At 35.8% G+C, this 19,766-nt stretch overlaps 2 protein-coding genes across 2 annotated transcripts in view; both read right to left on the reverse strand.

Annotated features, from left to right (window-relative positions):
* The window catches only part of LOC132043233 (protein SRG1-like), a 32,995-nt gene continuing 13,229 nt past the window's right edge, over nt 1-19,766 (reverse strand). Inside the window, exons 4-5 of the mRNA XM_059433716.1 lie at nt 708-968; nt 1-386 (exon numbers count right to left, since the gene is read on the reverse strand). Of these exons, the coding sequence (XP_059289699.1) occupies nt 189-386; nt 708-968 (459 nt within the window). The 3' untranslated portion in view covers nt 1-188. The remainder of the gene's footprint in view (nt 387-707; nt 969-19,766) is intronic.
* Nucleotides 15,782-18,078, reverse strand: LOC132043209 (protein SRG1-like). The gene is made up of 4 exons (XM_059433694.1): nt 17,758-18,078; nt 17,350-17,594; nt 16,509-16,833; nt 15,782-16,332 (listed from the first exon to the last, which is right to left on the reverse strand). The coding sequence occupies exons 1-4, from the start codon at nt 18,001-18,003 to the stop codon at nt 16,072-16,074; spliced, it is 1,077 nt and encodes a 358-aa protein (XP_059289677.1). The 5' UTR covers nt 18,004-18,078; the 3' UTR covers nt 15,782-16,071.

The following is a 19,766-nucleotide window of genomic DNA, read 5'->3' on the forward strand; positions in this document are numbered from 1 at the left end:
TCTTTATTACAGTCATCCAAAATTGAAACTTGAAATTACAATAGCAAGGGTAACCTGCATACTTATTTAATTTCACGGGATATATATAAGGTAATAACCAAGCAAAGTAGAGTATCAAATGCTACCTACAATTCGTCATCCTTCGTCTCTATCTTCATGTGATCAATGAACGATCTTCCATCAAGTTCTCACGCAAAAAAATCCTGCACATATTTTTCTATGCGAATTCTTCGGAAAATTGGAGGATTATTTGGTCCAATGAGGCTGTGTGCAGGTCCCAATTCAGAGTCGAGGTTAAAGACATAAAATGTTGCAATAGATAGACTCTCTGTGTTTGAGTTTATTGCTCTGTGCTCAATGCTTCTATAAACACCATTGCTCAATATCTGCGCGTCAAGTCAAATAACATATGCAAACAGTATTATAGATTTTAGAAAATGAGCTCTTTCTTACAAAAAGAAAAATAGCATATAACGTCTAGCTAACATGCAAGTAAAGGGATTAATAATAGTCAATCATCTATTTGATCCACTTGTCTTGAGTTAATTCTAATTTCAATAACCTCCAAATTGTTCTAAACGAGCAAGTTTAACCTAATTAGCCATATAATGTAACAAATCAAATTAATGAAAGTATTATGACTACCCTAGCTTCCACCTCCCTCAAAGCATTTCAGTTACTCAACGAGGAAATTCTTATATATTTACCTCCATCATATCGCCAATGTTCACAATAAAAGCATTTGGGAGGGGTTTTACAGGTACCCAGATACCGTCTTTTCGGACTTGGAGGCCTTCAGTTTCATTCAGTTGGAGAAGGATGGTGAGAGCAACAGCATCAGAATGAGGACTTATGCCAATTGTCCTGTCTGGCTCAGGGCAATGAGGATAATAATTCATCTTTATTGACTGCATAGCATCACTGAATAGATCTCTCATTTCCTTTTCATCTATCCTTAAAGCCTTTGCCAATTGACATAGGATGCTTATTGGTAGGCTCTTGAATTCTTTGCTGTGTTCTTCCATGGTGTCCCTGAATTTCAAAAGTATCATTCATATTATACTAAAAGTAGAAAGCTCCTAAATTTGATTACGATTTTGCCCCTGCAATAAATCAAAATGTAATAAAACATCTAATTAAATATTAAATAGTAATATTTTAATTACTCTAAAGTTAAAAACTAAATTACCTCTTATCTAAAAGTAATCCACTAAAAGTTACATTTAATATTTGCTTTAAATTGCGGTTATTGTAAGATTACAGCTCCCCATTAAAAGTGAATACCGTATGTAACATTCTTTAACAAATAACATCTGAGATTTGCTTTTAACACTTCATCTCCTACGTTGCAAAGCTTTTGGTTTCTTCGGTTATCAAAATTAAATAGTTGATAAATTCTCTTATTTGTCATGTTACATTCTGCTCAATAATTATCTCATTTTAATAAACTTATAAATCCAGAATATGCATTACCCTCACCATTATGGCTCTTCACCTCCTAGACTATAAAGCTTTACAAGTTTCAGATGAATTATAAACAATTAGCACATTAGTAGGGTGAATGGAATTTAATGAAATCCTATTATTAGGGAATGGGATTTAATGAAATCCTATTAAACTCTACATGGAGTAATTGCTATTAATTACTTTCTCCGTTGCTAAACCTTTTGGATTCCTACAGCTAACAAATTAAAACTAATGATGAATTATCTTACCTGATATGTTTAAATTCTGCTCATTAATTAATCATCCTATATAAATGGACATTAAGAATACGTCTAATCCTCACCATTTGAAAAAACAATAGAGCATAACTGCAAGTATGTAAAGTTTTCCTTCGGCCTTCTTCCATGGCGGCCTCTCCTTCGTAAGTCGTTTTTTTATCTCTTCATGTTATGTTCCCCTTCACGTATATCTCTAATCTCTCTTCCTGTTAGTAATTTAATTATTCACAATTTTTATCCTAATTTTCTTTTGTTTTTTCATTTTTCCCATTTTTAACTTGAATTTTCAGACGAAGTAATGCAGTAGGACATGTGAATTGAAGTTTATGTAAGCAGGTACAAACTTTTCCATGTTCACAACTCTTTACTTTTGGCCATTAATTGTACAAAATATTTATATTATATACGAAGAATAAACATGAACTTAATATATATTACTTGTTACTAATCAAATAAGAAAATCAATTATATTAAAAGATGTTGGAATCATATTTGTATCTGGAGCGCAAACATGGGCAAGATGTGTTCCTGAAAAAAGCAACCATCTTTTCCTTACAACCATAATGCAAAAAATTACAATAGACGTTTGGTTCCTATATTTCTTTGGTTTTGGAAATTTCAATGTCATGCCGCAAGGTTTTAGAACACAAAACGCTCTGGTTACTGCCTTTTGCTTTTAATAAAGTATGCTTTCCATTTTCTTTTGAATTAATATTGTACAAGTAGTGTTCCAACTTCTCATCACTATAAAAGTTGTTTAACATGGGACTTCAAGTTTTGATCATCATGTTATAACTTTAGTCATTCTTTTGACCACCGAGAGATGATAGTTGAATGGTTGAGATCCCTCCGCTCTTACTTAATCAAAGATTTTGGGTTCAATCTCGGAAATGGAGAACATTTTGGTTGAAACTACTTTACCCCTTTAGCGGGCTAAGAAATTTGAATATGCTCACGGGGCGGAAGGTTGAGCTTAGGAATAATGGTCATTTTGTGAACTAATTTTTTGTCATTGTGAGATCAAGAACTTCCCATGTTGTGAGCTAATTTGCTATTATTATTTTTTTGCCTTTTGAGTTTTGTAAAGCTCTCGAGTATTATTTCAGCTTTGTTGTTATTGTATTGTGAGTTGTAGACATCCAATTCAAGTGAGGATGGTTCAATTGTTACATAAGAATCTTCTTGATAAACTTAAATCATGATCGGAAGTTTATGTATGACAAAAAAAAATTACTATTGCTTCTTTTTACATTTAGATTTTTTTTATTTTTTTTTATTTTTTTTTAATCAATCCACTAGGCAGTGCCTAGGGGTAATTTTATTAATCACTAAAAGCAAACCTCAAAAACAAAAGTACAAGCAAGGGGGGCTAGGCCTTACCTTACTAATCCTAATGAGGTAATGAAACTCTGCTAATTAACAAGCATGAAGAAAATAAGAGCTAGAGACAACTAGATATTCTCTGATCATCACAGAGTTTATAATGCACTCTATGATGATATTGCGAATGAGGATGCTTAAGAAATGCAAAAACAAAAAAATTAAGAATAAAGTTGAGTTACCAACCTCAAACTTTATGTTATATATGTATGACCTAAAAAAGATAGCTCGCCCGTCTAAAGTAACTTGAAGTATTTTCTTTTTGTTTTCTTCTTCCAATCTTTCCAACAACACTTGACAGTTCATCACTTCTTCTGAGATTTATTGGGTCTTGTTAAAGTTGTTGACACTGTCATATGATTCTGCTTTGCCAGTCGCATTGGTAGGTGCCTTGGAACAAATTCCTCGTTCACCTTACCATCCCAACTATGTTGTCTTCCATGTGGCTTCTTTTTGCTTTTGTTGCTTTCACTTCTTTGTTGCCTAGGTGAGAGATCCCCATCCTTAGCCACCTTATTAAAACATATATCCAGCATATCCTCCTCATCATCCCCATCGAACATGTCATAGCCCAAGTCAATATCATAAGTTGTAGTTGAATTAACTCCTGAAACTACAGCTCTTAGCTCAGGGCTCTTTGCCAATACTCCCATATCCTTGGTATTAATGGACAAGCTCTTGGTAGAGTTATCAATTACCTTTAATGTATCTCTAGTTGTCATAGATGGATTTGCCTTACTTGAAGGCACAAATACGGGTGCTTGAGGACTTAACTTACTCCTAGGAGGAGAAGTAATATGCTCCTCTTCCTCAACTGAATCTGCCCACCTATGAGGGCTCGTTTCCCCTGGTTTTTCCTCCGAAACAATCAAGTTGTTTGTAGCTTGCATAAAAGTATTATTTTTCTCCACACACTGCTCCAGCTGAAATTTTTCAGTACTGTACAATGGTTCAAAAACATTTTGAGTTGGTAGAATTAAATTAGGATCGATGCACGACTGAACATTTCCTGTCGCACCCTTTCCCCGACTTGGAGAACTAGCTGAGGAACCAATACGACTTCCGCCTGAATTTTTGTGTGCAACCAATGTCCAATTTTCAGTTCCATTCTCGTTTTCAACTTGCAAAACATGCTTTAATTTTCAGCAATTTTAACATCCGTATCAATCGCTTTTGCCCCGAATCAACTCGCGACGCATTGACCACAACTCTTGGTGTTGCCCCTGCTTTTTCGATTGCATTGTTATTTAATTGCTGACCAGATTCTTCCATATCAGTAGCACCAATATTAAGAGCCATTAATGGCGATTTATCTACTGTAACACCAACTGGTTTTGACACTAAATCAGTATCCAAGTCCGCCTCCATTGTGGCTGCACGATTTTGCAATGGACTCTCTGATACACCTCCTTTTCCAGAAGCTATTTCATGGACAATATTACTTGTATCAACCTCCATTGTGACTGCACGATTTTGCTCAGAGTTGGCAGCACCCACTACCTCAGTTCGATCGACGTTTGCGACTTCAGATTGCGCTTTCGCTGCTTCCCTAACTGTCGTCAACTGCAGCCCAGAATTTTGCGAAAGCTCCGAGACACCTCTATTTCCATAATTTTCACCTGATGCACGATTTTGCTCATAAGTGGGAGCAACCAGTGCACTAGTTCCTCCGTTTCCAAGTTGTTGTTGCCCTGATTTGCTAATCGACACACCATTCAAATTCGCATCATTATTTTGAATTTCAAATAATGCATTACTAACAGTGGGACTCGAAAGATCTACTCCTTTTACTACCTGATTAGTCCCTTTTTTAAATTTTTTCACATCTAAAATTGTACGCAAATCGCCTTGAAATTTTTCAACACTTCCATCATCTTCCCCATTAGTTTGATTGTTATTCTTATGTGTTTTCAATAACAGACGACAACTACCTTCATCATGACCTTGGTGCTTACAATAGTTGCAATACAAAGGCAAATTATCATAGACAATCTCCTGGAAAATCTCGACAACTTTACCAGATTTTCCATCCACGAACTGCACGACTTATACGATTTGGAAGCTTATCTAATAGATCGAGTATGACCTTTACCCTAGGCGTGCTAGGTATTGATTTGATTTGAGTTGCTTTATCTATAGCTATTGGTTTCCCAACGACGGACGCTATAGACATTAAAGACTTCTTTGCAAACAAATCAGGAGATAAATCAGGTAAAGAAATCCATACCACAGCCTTAGTCGTTTCCTCCTTAGGATTAAATCCAATGGACCATGGAAATACCCTATATTGATGTTCTTGTCCATTGTAGAGCAGATAGTTAACTGAGCGAGATAGAGCTAGTACAAAATCTTCATATTGGTCAAACCTCAACAAGATTTGCCTTGGAGCAAGTAAACCAATTAAGCAATTGGCCTTGGTACCAAGATGTTTTGGCAGAAGTGACCTTAAATCCTTTAGATCCGGCGCTCCATGAGATAATTTAACCACCACTGCTTGATGCAATCCTTCTTCGATGGCAAATTCTTGTCTTTCCTCTATTGAAAACGTGATGGTAGGTTCTCCATGAACTGTTTTGATGGGTTTTAGTATGGTTTTTGTGGTAACTTGGGCAAATTGTTTAGGATTTAGGAGATTTGCATAAGAAGTGGGTGTATTAGAGGTTGGATTTGTCTCTCCCACAGCCAAAGGCTGGGGAGAGGGCGTTGCAGCCATGGCTGCTCTAGGGTTTTTCAAAAGTCATGGAGAAGAGAGGAGAGAGGAGACCATCCGGCATTTTTACATTTAGAATTACTTCTCTTTATACCAGTGTTACATTCTGTGAGAGTTTTGAAGTACCAAAATTTTGCATGCACCAAATATCCTTCGGGGTCAAATAAATTGTTATTTTCAAATCACTTCGACGATGATCTTTTTCTTTTTTAATTCTTCCCTTCTTTTTTTTTTTTTTTTTTTTTTTGGTTCTAAATTTGATGCATTTCTTAAAATAATTAACAAGCTCAGTTTCACTTGCACTGTACAGTGGACATATAAAAGAAGGCATCCACGTTTCTCAGGATTTAGACCCTACATATAATGGCACAAGAATGATATGTAAAGGCTTTCACAACGTCTTATATGCCGAAATAATGATCGGATATTGTGCAACCAAGACTATGTTTATTCTAAATACAATTATCATACCTTGAAAATGAAGGATATCCTTTCAAATACATTCGGAAGTAATTTATTGTACATCTTTGCTCTGCAATGATAATAGATAAAGCAGTGCGCCAAACAATTCCTAACATTGGCTTGTATTTTCCGCAACACGCCTTCTCCCATAAACAATTGTACGTTGCACTTTCAAGAGGGATATCTATATCCACAATCACATCGTTCAACAAAGGAGTCATTTGAATAGTTTGATTGTTCATCCTTTTCAACTAATTGTATTTTTTTCGCTAAAAAGACTGTGATACTCATTACAATGTAGTTTTAATATGACTTATACAATATATACAAGTTGCGTGGGACACACGTGCACACACGTGTCCAAAACTAGTTAACATTAAAAGAGGAAGAGATCTAGCGAAGATTGAGGCACAAGTTAGAATATAAGTTCTAACAAAAAGTATATAAAGCACATCTGGTTAATCTCAACTACGCAACTTTAAACTTCTCACTATTTTCTTTCGAAAAGGCACCTAGGCCTCATTTATGTTAAAATATGGTAAATATTGTAGAGATATTTAAATATGGTAGAATATGATTAGCCTTAATTGTAGAATATTCTAGAGGTCCTACATTAATTGTAGGTACTTTATTTCCTTTTGCTTCTTACTTTCTTGTTTATAATAGGCATGTAATCTCTTGTATGTATGCAATGAATAGAAACATTCATTCTCCAAAACTCCATCTTTTATCTCGTTCTATGTTTCTAACATGGTATCTGAGCCTGTCGTTTGAATTCATATTCAATCTTCTTTTCTACTCGTGTCGATAGCACTTAGCTCCATCACTTTGGGGTCTTTTTTTTTTTCTTCCTCTTTGTCGACGTCAATATATTGAGCGAATATCATGGACAAGAATGATATTTCTCAACCTCTTTCTGTTGTTCTCAACGGATCTAACTATCGTCATTGGTTTGAGGCAATGCGTAGTTTTCTGAAAGGGAGAAAGTTGTGGCGATATATCCTTTGGTGATTTAACATGTCCAAAGAAAGGTGATGGATATAAATTATTCATGATATTTTGTATATAAAAATAAGTTTTAAAATAAAACATGATTAAATATATCCTAATCTCGCATATTTTCTAACAAATTCTACAGGAAGAAGAGTACTGCAGAAGAATATAGAAGAAACAAATTGTCAAAGAAGTAAGCAAAGAATTCAATAGGTGCAACCACGAATTCATAAGTCATAACCATGGAGTTTTGAAATCCACGGGTGCCACCGCTTCATACTCACACCCGTCAACTGTGGGCATCAAGAAAAGAGTTGCAAAATCCACGGGTGTCACCGCTTCGTACTCACACCCGTCAAGTGTTGAAATTCACAGGTGTCGCCGCTTCATGCTCACACCCGTCAACTGTGGGCATCAAGAAAAGAGTTGCAAAATTCACGGGTGCGACTACAATTGTCATACCCACACCCGTCAAGAGTTGAAATCCATGGGTGTCACCGCCACTTTCATGCTCACACCCGTCAACTATGGGCATCAAGAAAGAAGTTGCAAGTCTTTCACCCGTCAACTATTGTTATACTCTCACCCGTCAAGTAAGATCATGGATGTGAGCACTACTTCAAGGAATGCACTCGTGGGGGGGAGACACTACATTTTCCTATAAATAGAAGCATCACTTTGCTTACAAATCATCCAATAAATTACAAGACAGTGTTAATCTTGTTCTATTCTCTTTTCTTTCCCTTGTAGTAAAAATATTTCTCCAAGTCTTTCAATATTTCTAGTTTCTTAAATTCATATTTTCTTTTTTCTAACTCCATAATCTTTTTGTTGGGATAGTTGAAGAAACTTGGTGTAATGTTATATTATCTTATTTTAGTTATTCCTCGTCTTGATATTATTTAAGTGTCATACTTTGAGTTGGAATGATATGTTCTACTAATCATTATCGTTACTTAGTATATTTTGTGTTATGATTATAGTTATATTAATTTGTACTTCTAACAAGGAGGGAAATTAATATACTATAATAATCACATAAAATATATATGTAATAATAATTTTTAGTCATCTATTATTCCAAATCTTTGAACTTGCTTCTTTTAATCCTAATTCTCACGGAGGGGTTTTTCAAGTTAAGTCTTAGGTTTAAATCTTTATCTTATTTATTTCCGTCCTAATTCTCACGGAGGGATAGTCTCAAATAAGATTATTGATTTGACGGATCTCTATCTTATTTCTTTCAATTCTAATTCTCACGGAGGGATTGTTTCAAATAAGTTTATTGATTTAAGGACTAATCGCAAGAGGCCTTTATTCCTCAGAACACAAATCAAGTCTAGGAACTATTTCTACTGTTTTGTGGAATTTACTAAAAAAAGGTTTTATTGTCATATATACACTAAGTGGATTCAACGACTCCCAACTCTCTCTTTTAAAATAATCTTTTGAAAGTTGTTTCTTTTGTTATACTAATTTACAAATTTAAGTCACTACTCTCCTTTCATCAATCTGATTCTCTCAAATAGCAGTAAAAATACTACAAGTCTATAGCATAGATTTTTCAATCTCTGTGGGACGCTATCTTAAACTATATTAGAATTTGACAGAGTACGAGTGAAATTTCCTATGCACTTTGGCCTCGTCACAAGGTGAAACTGAAACTAATGAAAAGTTTGTGGATCGTTTGGAGGATTGAGATAGCCAAATGGCTTCGGAACACTTCCGTTCCAAGTATTCATCTCCAATTTGGACAGTTTGATACTGCAAAAGAGGTATGGGATCATCTCTCTCAACGATATACTATTTTCGATCATTCTCATCGTTTTCAATTGATGAAGGAAATAGCCAATCTGAAACAAGAAAAAGGGGAACCTGTTTATGAACTCCTCTCTAAGATGGAATCCATCTGGAACTAATTGACCTTGTCCGAACCGACGTTGAAAAATTATGATGATCTTTGCCAAATTTTTAGCTTACCGCAATAATGATAGATTGATTCAATTCTTGATGGCTCATACTGATGATTATGAACCAACCCGGGCTGCATTTCTTAACCAGCAAACTTTGCCACTCTTGAAGATGCTTTTCCTCACCTTAAATCTGAAGAAACTCGTTTGGGCCTTTCGCGACCAATGGATGATTCAGTTTTTGCAGTCACTAAAAAGATTGGTGGCAAATTTTGTCGCAATTGCTGTCAAACTTGTCACTTTTTACACATTTACCCAACTTGTCACTTTTTACACATTTACCCAACTATTAAATGCAATAAATGTAAGAAAAAGGGTAATATCTCTAGGAATTGTCCTCCAATATCTTTGGTATTATAAAAAGAAAGATCACTTGATTGAGAATTGTCTTACTCGTCCCCAGAACAAAAATCAATCTCGTTTGAACCACCTTTCAAATCCTATACTTGCAGTAGCCAACAATCCTGGGACTTCACCAGTCGCCACATCAGTTGACCTTCAATCTCTCCTCAATCAACTTCTCCCTTCAACTGGTAATACCCCTGCAGCCCTAGTTACTCCCTCAGGTAATTCATCTTGGTACTATGATTCAACATGTTGTAATCACATGACATACTCTTCCAAGATTTTCTCTTGTTTGTTGCTCTTTCCGGACCCATCTTATATTAATACTGTTGATGGATCCAATATGAATGTTAGTCATAAAGGATCTATTTCTTCATCAGATCTTTCCTTGCCTGATACTTTTGTTATTCCTAAATTAAATTTTAATCTTATCGCTATTGGACAATTGTGTGATTCTGGATATGATGTAAATTTTTCTTCTTGTGGTTGTCAAGTGCAGGACCCCCAGACGGGACACATCATTAGGAGAGGCCGTAAAGTTGGGCATATGTTTGAACTCATCAGTTTGTACATTCCTAAATCATATCTTGTGTCTCAATTATGTGTTGCTGCTTCTAATTTTCCTCTGTCTTTGTGGCATCAACGTCTTTGTCATTGTTCTTTGAGTAAACTTCGCCCTTTAATTTCTAGTGGGTTGTTAGGTCATGTTGATGAGAAAAGTTTGGATTGTGTTGCATGTAAACAGGCCAAACAACCTGCTTTAGATTTTAATAATAATACTTTTATTTCAGAGTCTCTTTTTGATCTAATTCATTCTGATGCTTGGGGGCCTTGTCCAATACCGAGCATGATTGGATCACGATACTTTGTCATTTTTATTGATGATTTTTCCCGGTTCACATGGATATATCTTATGAAAAACCGTTCAGAATTATGCCAAATCTATACTAATTTTGCCACTATGATTAAAACACAATTTGTAAAATTATCAAAGTTTTTCGTCGTGACAATGCTATGGAATATCGTGATTCTAAGCTTTTGAATTTCTTGTCTGAACATGGTACACTTTCTGAATTTCCTTGCCCCGGTACCTCCCAACAAAATGGTCGAGCAAAACGTAAGCATCGTCATATCCTTGATTCTGTTCAGGCCATGATTATTTCTTCATCTTGTCCTGAGCGTTTTTGAGATGAAGCAGCTCTTACGGCAGTATTTACTATCAACAAACTCCCATCGTCTGTTCTTAAAAACGTCTCTCCTTATGATCGATTTTATAAGGTAGCTCCTGACTACACATTACTTAAAGTATTTGGTTGTGCTTGTTTTGTCCATCTTCAACCACATGAATACACAAAATTAGAACCTCATGCTCGAGTTTGTTTCTTTCTGGGATATGGGATAAAACATAAAGGTTATCGTTGTTGGGATCCTGTGTCAAATAGTATTCGTATTTCTCGTCATGTTGTCTTTTGGGAACATATTAAATTTTCTTCACTGTCAAAGTTTGAGTCAATTCCATCAAGCCGAGTGTCATTCTTTTCTAATCCTTCTGTTGAGCTTTTTCCCACCGATTTTGATGCAGGTTTATCTAGTGAGTTAAACATTGCACCCTAAGGTTCAACCATTTCCTTTGATGAAGTCCCATCTGATGGTCCAGTTCATGAAAATGGTACAACATCCACTTCTCATGTTGAGTCTCCAATTGATGGCCCCACACTTGATGCTAATACTAATCCCGAGGTACCGGCCTCATCTTCTCTTCTTCCTGATAACACCTGATCTTCTTCTAAACGTCCAGAAAGAGAGAAAGATTGTCCTAGTTATCTTCGTGATTATCAATATTATTGTACCATGCTTAATTTACATGAGCCTTGTACATACAAAGAGGCATCTACTGATTCTTGTTGGCAGCAAGCTATGAAAGAAGAATTGCAGGCCTTTGAAAAGACTCATACTTGAGACTTAGTTGACCTTCCTCCTGATATGACTCTTGTTGATTGCAAGTGGATCTACAAGATTAAGACACGATCTGATGGCTTGGTTGAAACATACAAGGATCGATTGGTTGCTAGAGGATTCACTCAAGAGTATGGAATTGATTATGAGGAGACCTTCGCGCCGGTAGCTCGCGTTACCTCTGTTCGGATCCTTCTTACTATTGTAGCAAATAAACAGTGGGGGCTTTCTCAAATAGATGTTAAAGATGCTTTTCTTAATGGTGATTTGGAAGGGGAGGTTTATATGAAACCACCGCCGGGATACAGCTGTCCTCCCAATAAAGTATGTTGTCTTCGCCGTGCATTGTATGGTTTGAAACAAGCTCCACGAGCCTGGTATGCCGGTTTAGTTCTGCATTGAGCAAACTCGGATTCTCTTCTAGCCAGCGTGATACTGTTCTTTTTGTCCGCTAGACAACACAAGGTATTGTTCTTTTGCTTCTATATATGGATGGTATGATCATCATCAACAACAATAACAACAACAACAACAACATACCCAGTGAAATCCCACAATGTGGGGTCTGGGGAGGGTAAAGTGTACACAGACCTTACCCCTATCTCCGAAGATAGGAAGGCTGTTTCCGGAAGACCCTCGGCTCAAGAGAAGACACGACTTCAGAGAAGGTCGGATAAGCCTGGCAGTTCAAAGCAAAATGAAAATGAAACTAAAGAAAGCGAACAAGTCATGATAGAGCAGTCTGAGAAAAGGAAAGTGGATGATATGATAATCACTGGTGATGATATTGCTGGCATTTCAAAGATTGAAGAATTTTTAAGTACCAATTTTGAGATGAAGGATTTAGGTTCTCTCAATTATTTCTTGGGCCTTGAAGTTCTCACTTCTGATGATGGAATTTCTCTATCTCAAGTTAAGTATGCTTCTGATTTGTTATCAAAAGCGGGTATTAGCGATAATAAAATAGAGAGCACACCTCTTGAGCCTGATGTGCGATTTTCGCCTACTGATGGTACTTCATTGTCTAATGCCACTCTTTATCGGACACTTGTTGATATTCTTATCTATCTGACTGTTACTCGTCCAGATATTGCCTATGTTGTTCACATAGTTAGTCAATTCATGGCCGCACCTCGTTCTACTCATTATGTTGTTGTTCTTCACATTGTTCGTTATGTCAAAGGCACTCTTTTCTATGGACTTCATTTTTCAGCTAATTCTTCTCTTGAATTACGAGCATATGCTGATGCTGATAGGGGGCATGATCCCATTGATAGACGTTCTACGACTGGTTATTGTATTTTTCTAGGAGATTCTCTTATATCATGGAGAAGTAAGAAACAAAGTCTAGCATCCCGATCAAGCACTGAATCAGAATATCAAGCACTTGCTGACACTACTGCTGAGATACTATGGCTTCGTTGGTTATTAGCCGACATGGGTATTCCTTAATCGTCTGCCACTATTCTTTATTGTGATAATCGCAGTACCATTCAGATTGCTCATAATGATGTATTTCATGAGCATGCAAAGCATATTGAGATTGATTGTCATTTTACTCGTCAACATATTGATCTTGGTGTCATTCGATTAGCTTCTATTGGATCTTCCGATCAACCAGCTGACATTTTCACCAAGCCTCATCTTCCTAGATGTTTCCATGTTCTGGTAGCCAAACTCAATCTGGTTTCTTCTAAACCATCTTGAGTTTGAGAGGGGATGTTAAAATATGGTAAATATTGTAGAGAGATTTAAATATGGTAGAATATGATTAGCCTTAATTGTAGAATATTCTAGAGGATCTATATTAATTGTAGGTATTTTATTTCCTTTTGCTTCTTATTTTCTTGTGTCTAATAGGGATGTAATCGCTTGTATGTATGCAATGAATAGAAACATTCATTCTCCAAAACTCTGTCTTCTCTCTCGTTCTCTGTTTCTAACAATTTGTACTTACTAAAGGTCAGAATCTCAATTATTCATATCCATCTCAATCATTAAGTGTGTTTTTTAGGCCTGAATCTTCATCATTAAGTATGTTTTTTAGACCTGAATCTTCATCATTAAGCACATTTTTTTTTCCTTACAACCACTTAAACAACCACTTAATGGGTCTAAATAGATCTGAATGATTAAAATTTATAACAAAGTTTAAAATCATTAAGATGTCTATTGAAAATATCTGCAAAGAAGGTATTACACCATTACTCCTCCACTTTTACCGAAGTGAGAGAGGGAGCTTTGGAACTAAGTGAGGTTTTCTCAAATTGGTAGGGAGAGTGTTCATGTAAAACATGCCACCCCAGTCTAACTTTTGTTCTTCAGATACAACAAAGGCCTGCCCGAATCCTTCAACGTCCCCTTCTTGTTGCTCAAACTTCTTCTTCTCTTCCATTGGTAGATCAAATAACGCTCAGATTTCTGACTTCACTTTCTCCACCAATGATGAACTCACCCCATGATTCACCACCTGCAAGAAACGCGAGCTCATCATGTCTGGAAGCATGGGAGAGCGTTCATCAGCTGATATTAATTACTAGTACTATTTGATACTGGGTCGTTCATAGCATTACTACACCAATTTAGACCATTTCTCCACAACTTAAAACCTAATATAATTTACCTGGAAAAATCCCCATTCTTTGCACGCAAGATGAAGCCTCTTAAGCTCTGAATTATCATCTCCAATTTCCAGCAGTTTTTCCATGTCAATGACTGGAACTTGAGGCAATAATATGGAAGAGGATGTCATTTCTATATCATCACGAATATATCGCGGCGGAACGGCTGCTAATTCTTGCTTTGCCAGCTCTCGAACGCTAGGAACTTTCAAAGTGCTACCTAGCTTTCTCGAGCTTGCTTCTTCCATCGATAAATGAGGTTTTTTCTGGCTATCTCTAAGAGGAATTGTCTTAGATAGCAAACGTATATACGTATAAAGATGTGTGAAATGATAACATGTAAATTATAGTACTTTTATTTGTTTATTCATTTTCCTAGTAGGCGTTTGGCCATGCGTTTTCAAACCATGGTTTGAAACCATGACCCCAAACCAGCGTTTGGACATACGTTTTCACTCACGGTTTCAAATCCCAAATCATCCAAAAAGACATGATTTGGGGTTTGAAACCATGGTTTCAACTTTTTTAAATATAAAATTTAACTCATAAGTTTATATTTCGTAAAAAAAGACCTATAAGTTGATAGATATTTTTAACAATTACCCCCATCAATCATTTACCAATCTCATTAACTTCCACCAACCTTTATTTATGTCTACCAACCTTTAATTTATGTGGGAGGATTATATTAAAGAGTAGTTACATTACTATTCATGTTAAATTTTTGTTTTTATTGAACTAAAATTTGATTAATTGATGTTGTATTTTTTAGAAAGGTTTTCTAGTAGTGTACTAATTTTGTTATGAATTATGACTTGCTCATTTTAATGAGGTTTTTTATGTACAAAATACTTAAACAAAGCATGGTTTTCAAACCATGTGTCCAAAGCAGAGACCTTAGTGTATCTCATCGTCAGCTTCCAGCTTTACATTGCGGCCGTCGCACCGCAACTCTAAAACAATGACAAATTGAGGTCATATACGTGATCCAAAGTAACAAAACAATTTTTGTAATTTTCAGAAATTCCAGGAATTATCCACTGCTAGCTCGTCACCGTCTTCACAACAAAGGAATTTGCCAAACACCCCCCCCCCCCCCCCAAGCACCACTAGAGGTGAAAGTCCGGGTGGATAGTTTAATTTAAAAAAAACAAAATAGGGCCTTTGAATATTTTACATGTACGGATGTACCTGCCAAACTTCAAAGTCTATTTGCAGCATGATACCACTGCAAACAATGAAGCGACACTAAAGCCTCTACCTCCATTTTCTAATCCGGCAATAAATCTACAGAGCAAGACTGGCATGTATTGTTTAAAACAAGGAAGCAATGAAGCAATGTCAGACATTTAACTAACTTGTCTAAAACAAACAAAAGATTATTCCAAATCTAAGTACTCTCCTCTGTTTTAATTTATATGACATTATTTCCATTTTGGGACACTGCAGTATATTTGACATTATACCGCTAATAGTATTGTATACAATTCTTACAATTTACAAGTATTCAGATTTATATAATATGCTTATCAATAAAACAAATTTAATAATAATCAAAATTTAATTTTTCTTTCGCTGGACATATATAATTCAACAATTGAAGTAACATTTTAAATCATATATATCAAGTCAAACACCATCATATATAATAAAACAGAGAACGTCCTATTTTTGTTACAGCGGAACTCCAAATTACAATAGCAAGAGTAACTCGTGAAATATTTCACTGGATGAAAATAAGATAATAACCATCATAATATAGTAGAACATAGAACAATACCCTGTTTTTCTTCTTTATTACAGTCATCAAATATTGAAACTAGAAATTACAATAGCAAGAGTAACTTATACAAAATTTAATTTCACGGGATATAAATCAGGTAATACCCAAGTGGAGTATCAAATGCTACCTAGGATTCGTCATCTTCTGTCTCTACCTTCATGCGATCAATGAACGATTTTCCATCAAGTTTTCGTGCAAGAAAATCCTGCAAATATTTTTGTACGGGAACTCTTCGGAAAATGGGAGGATTATTTGGTCCAATGAGGCTGCATGCAGGTCCCAATTCAGAGTCGAGGTTAAAGACATAGAATGTTGCAAGAGACAGCCTCTTTGTGTTTGAGTTTACTGCTCTGTGCTCAATGCTTCTATAAACACCATTACTCAATATCTGCCCGGTCAAATAACATATGCAAACATTATAAATATTAGAAAATGAGCTTTTTCTTTCAAAAATAAGATTATATAACGTTTAGCTATGGATTAGTATTCTATTTATTTATCTATTTGCTGCATTTTCGCTAAGTTACCACACTTTGAAACTCTTATATATATATATATATATACCTCCATCATATCACCAACGTTCACAATGAAAGCATTTGGGAGGGGTTTTACAGGCAACCAGATACCGTCTTTTCGAACTTGAAGACCTTCAGTTTCATTCAATTGGAGAAGGATGGTGAGGGCATCAGCATCAGAATGAGGACTTATGCCAATGGTTTTGTGTGGCTCAGGGCAAGGTGGATAATAATTCATCCTTATTATCTGCATACCATCACTGGATAAATCTCTCATTTCCTTTTCGTCCATCCTTAAAGCCTTTGCCAATTGACACAGGATGCTTATTGCTAGGTTCTTGGATTCTTCGCAGTGTGCTTCCATTATGTCCCTGCATTATATTTCCTAAGTATCCAATCATATCATACAATTGAGCATTAAAAGAGGAAGAGATCTAGTGAAGATCAAGGCACGAGTTAGATATACAACTTCTAACATAAAGTATACATAACAATTCTGGTTAATCTCAACTCCGCAACTTTAAATTAACTTCTAAATATTTTCTGACACGCTCATTTATTTGTATTTAATGAAGGTCTGAATCTTAATCATTCAAGAAGGCTAACCCGTTTTGGTTGCTATGACTGGCAAGATCTGGAATCGGTAGGTTCTTTGAGTGTGCTTTGGTCCTTCAAATCTCAGCCAATAAGTGTGTTTGTTTTTTAGATCTGAATTTTAATCATTCAAATCTCAAATGTTAAGTATGGCTTTTTTCCGTTACAACCACTTACTAGGTATTCATGGGTTTGAATAAATTTGAATGATATAACAAAGTCTTAATTATTATGATGTCCATTGAAGAATATCTGCAAAGAAGGCATTTCAGCAATACTGCATCCACTTTTACCTAAGTGAGACAGGGAGCTTAGGAAATAAGTGAGGTTTTCTCAAATTGGTAGGGAGAGTGATCATGTAAAACAAGTCACCCCAGTCTAACTTTTGCTCTTCAGAGAAAACAAAGGCTTGCCCGAATCCTTCAATATCTCCTTGTTGCTCAAACTTCTTCTTCTCTTCCATTGGTAGATCGAAAAATGCTCGGATTTCGGACTTCACTTTCTCCACCAATGATGAACTCACCCCATGATTCACCACCTGCAAGAAACACGAACTCAACATGTCTGGAAGCACAGGGGAAAGTTTTTTTGCTCATACTATTACCAGCAGTCGATACTGGGTCATTCATAGCACTACTATACCTATTTAGACCGGTTTAAATGGTACCATTTCTCCACAACTTAAACCTAACATAATTTACCTGGAAAAATCCCCATTCTTTGCAAGCAAGATGAAGCCTCTCAAGCTCTGAATCATCATCTCCAATTTCCAGCAGTTTTCCCATGTCAATAACTGGAACTTGAGGCAATAATATGGAAGAGGATGTCTTTTCGATATCATCACGAATATATCGCGGCGGAACGGCTGCTCGTTCTTGTTTTGCCAGCTCTCGGACGCTAGGAACTTTCAAAGAGCTACCTCGCTTTATCGAGCTTGCTTCTTCCATCTATAAGTGAGGTTTTTTTTCTGGCTTCCTCTAAGAGAACTTGTTTTAGATAGCAAATGTCTGTACAGAGATGTGTGAAATGATAAAATATACTCCCTTCGGATAAAAAAAAAAGTACACTTAGCTTTTTTCTTCTTGGATTAAAAAAAAGTTTACTTAGCAAATTAATAAAAAATTAATTTTATTTTTTCATATTTACCTCTATTAAGTGTTATATGATCAAATTTCAATACCTATTTAATTAGAAATAGTTTAATCAAATTATCTATTTTTCTCTAAAAGTTAATATTTTCTTAGAGAATCACTAAAATGATTAAGTGAACACTTTTTTTTTTTTCCGGACGGAGTAATACTTTTATTTGATTTGTCTGTGTAAGGTAAGTCTATCCGGTGCCAATCTCCTCCATTTCGTCCTGTTGTACCTTAATTTTTTGACACGTGTCTACTTAATAGTTCAATGAATCTGACTTATCTTACTAACTAGTATACTTTTAACCATAGTTTAAGGTAGTCTCTGCAATGTTCCCCCAAAGTGTGTTAGCCGAGTAGTACCATTTCCAGTTGCCGAACCTCAAAGTCTGTTGGAATACCGTCAATAAGCTCTCTTTTTGTTTATTAAGAATTGATTAGACCCAAAAACTTCTAAACGGAATTGTGCACAGAAAAAACCCAACACTAAAGAGGGGACAGATCAGAGTTCAGTATAAAGATTTTAAGACTAGTAGAATAGGATGCTGAATTTGACTGTAGCCAGCCGATTGGGAAGAAGAAGTTAAGGATCGCCAATGGAAACTAAAGCTTCACTTGAATTTTCTTCCAAATCCGAAGACTTAGAAATTGTCCTTCAACACGTTTTCTTTACTTCCAGATAATAATAGGATGAATCTTTTCCCTTTAAATGAGCCAGATGCATAGAGTTTTAACAAGTTGAACAACCCCTCTCTGGTTTCGAACATTTTTACCCATTGCAATTGGAGGGACTAACTTTTATTCACGGTATCAGTGAAGAAATCCAACACATTAGGACAGACCCTAAACACAATTTTGGTTGAGTTACATCAGTTCTCTATCACAGATTTGGAAGAAACGGGTGTAAATTTTCTGTCGTCTAAACAGTGAAACAGAGAGAGGAGTATGTGAGGAATGTTGACCATGGTTAAGATATCCTATCCATTGAATTGCGAGCTGGACACGTGTCAATGTTTTAAGATAGAATTGGACGAAATGGAGGAGATTGACACCGGAGGGGAGCCCAGTCCGTTATTACTTTACTACTCTTAGGTGCCGTGTGTCCATAGATATAAAAAAAAAAAAATTACTTTTTTTTTAAATTTTAGAGTTGGAGTTGTGTTTGGCCATAATTTTTTAAATTATAGTTTTGGTGAAATGTAGCTGTAAAAAAGTGGAAAAAAAATTAAAAACAAATTTTTTAAGTTTTTGTTATTTCGGAATACAACTTCAAGTTGTATTCGAAATTTTCATGGCCAAACGGCACCTTAATAAGAGGAATCGAGGAGCTTCCCATTAATGTGAATTGACGGAAAAGTCCTCTGATTTCCTACTTGAAAAATAATTCACGCGTCCTTCGGAAACATGCTGACACAATGTTATTTCTCTTCACCAAATGTGGGTCTCACTTGAATATCTTATACAAGCTGCTGATCATAGCCTTGGTAAGTTATTTTGGGACTGTCAGTTTTCTGAACAAGGGCCCCACTGAGTATTCCTTTCACCTTTATTTATTTTCAGCTTATAACTCATCA

This window comes from Lycium ferocissimum, chromosome 2 (assembly GCF_029784015.1).
Source record: "Lycium ferocissimum isolate CSIRO_LF1 chromosome 2, AGI_CSIRO_Lferr_CH_V1, whole genome shotgun sequence".
Taxonomy (NCBI): Eukaryota; Viridiplantae; Streptophyta; class Magnoliopsida; order Solanales; family Solanaceae; genus Lycium; species Lycium ferocissimum.

Bases quoted from the DNA above. Each gene is read 5' to 3' on its own strand.
- LOC132043209 (XM_059433694.1), bottom strand. From the start codon at position 18,003: ATGGAAGAAGCAAGCTCGATAAAGCGAGGTAGCTCTTTGAAAGTTCCT. The intron at 16,834-17,349 runs GTAAAAGTGGAT...AATATAATGCAG, and splicing joins AAGCTCCCTGTCTCACTTAG to GGACATAATGGAAGCACACT. The intron at 16,333-16,508 runs GTATATATATAT...TTGACCGGGCAG, and splicing joins ACGTTGGTGATATGATGGAG to ATATTGAGTAATGGTGTTTA.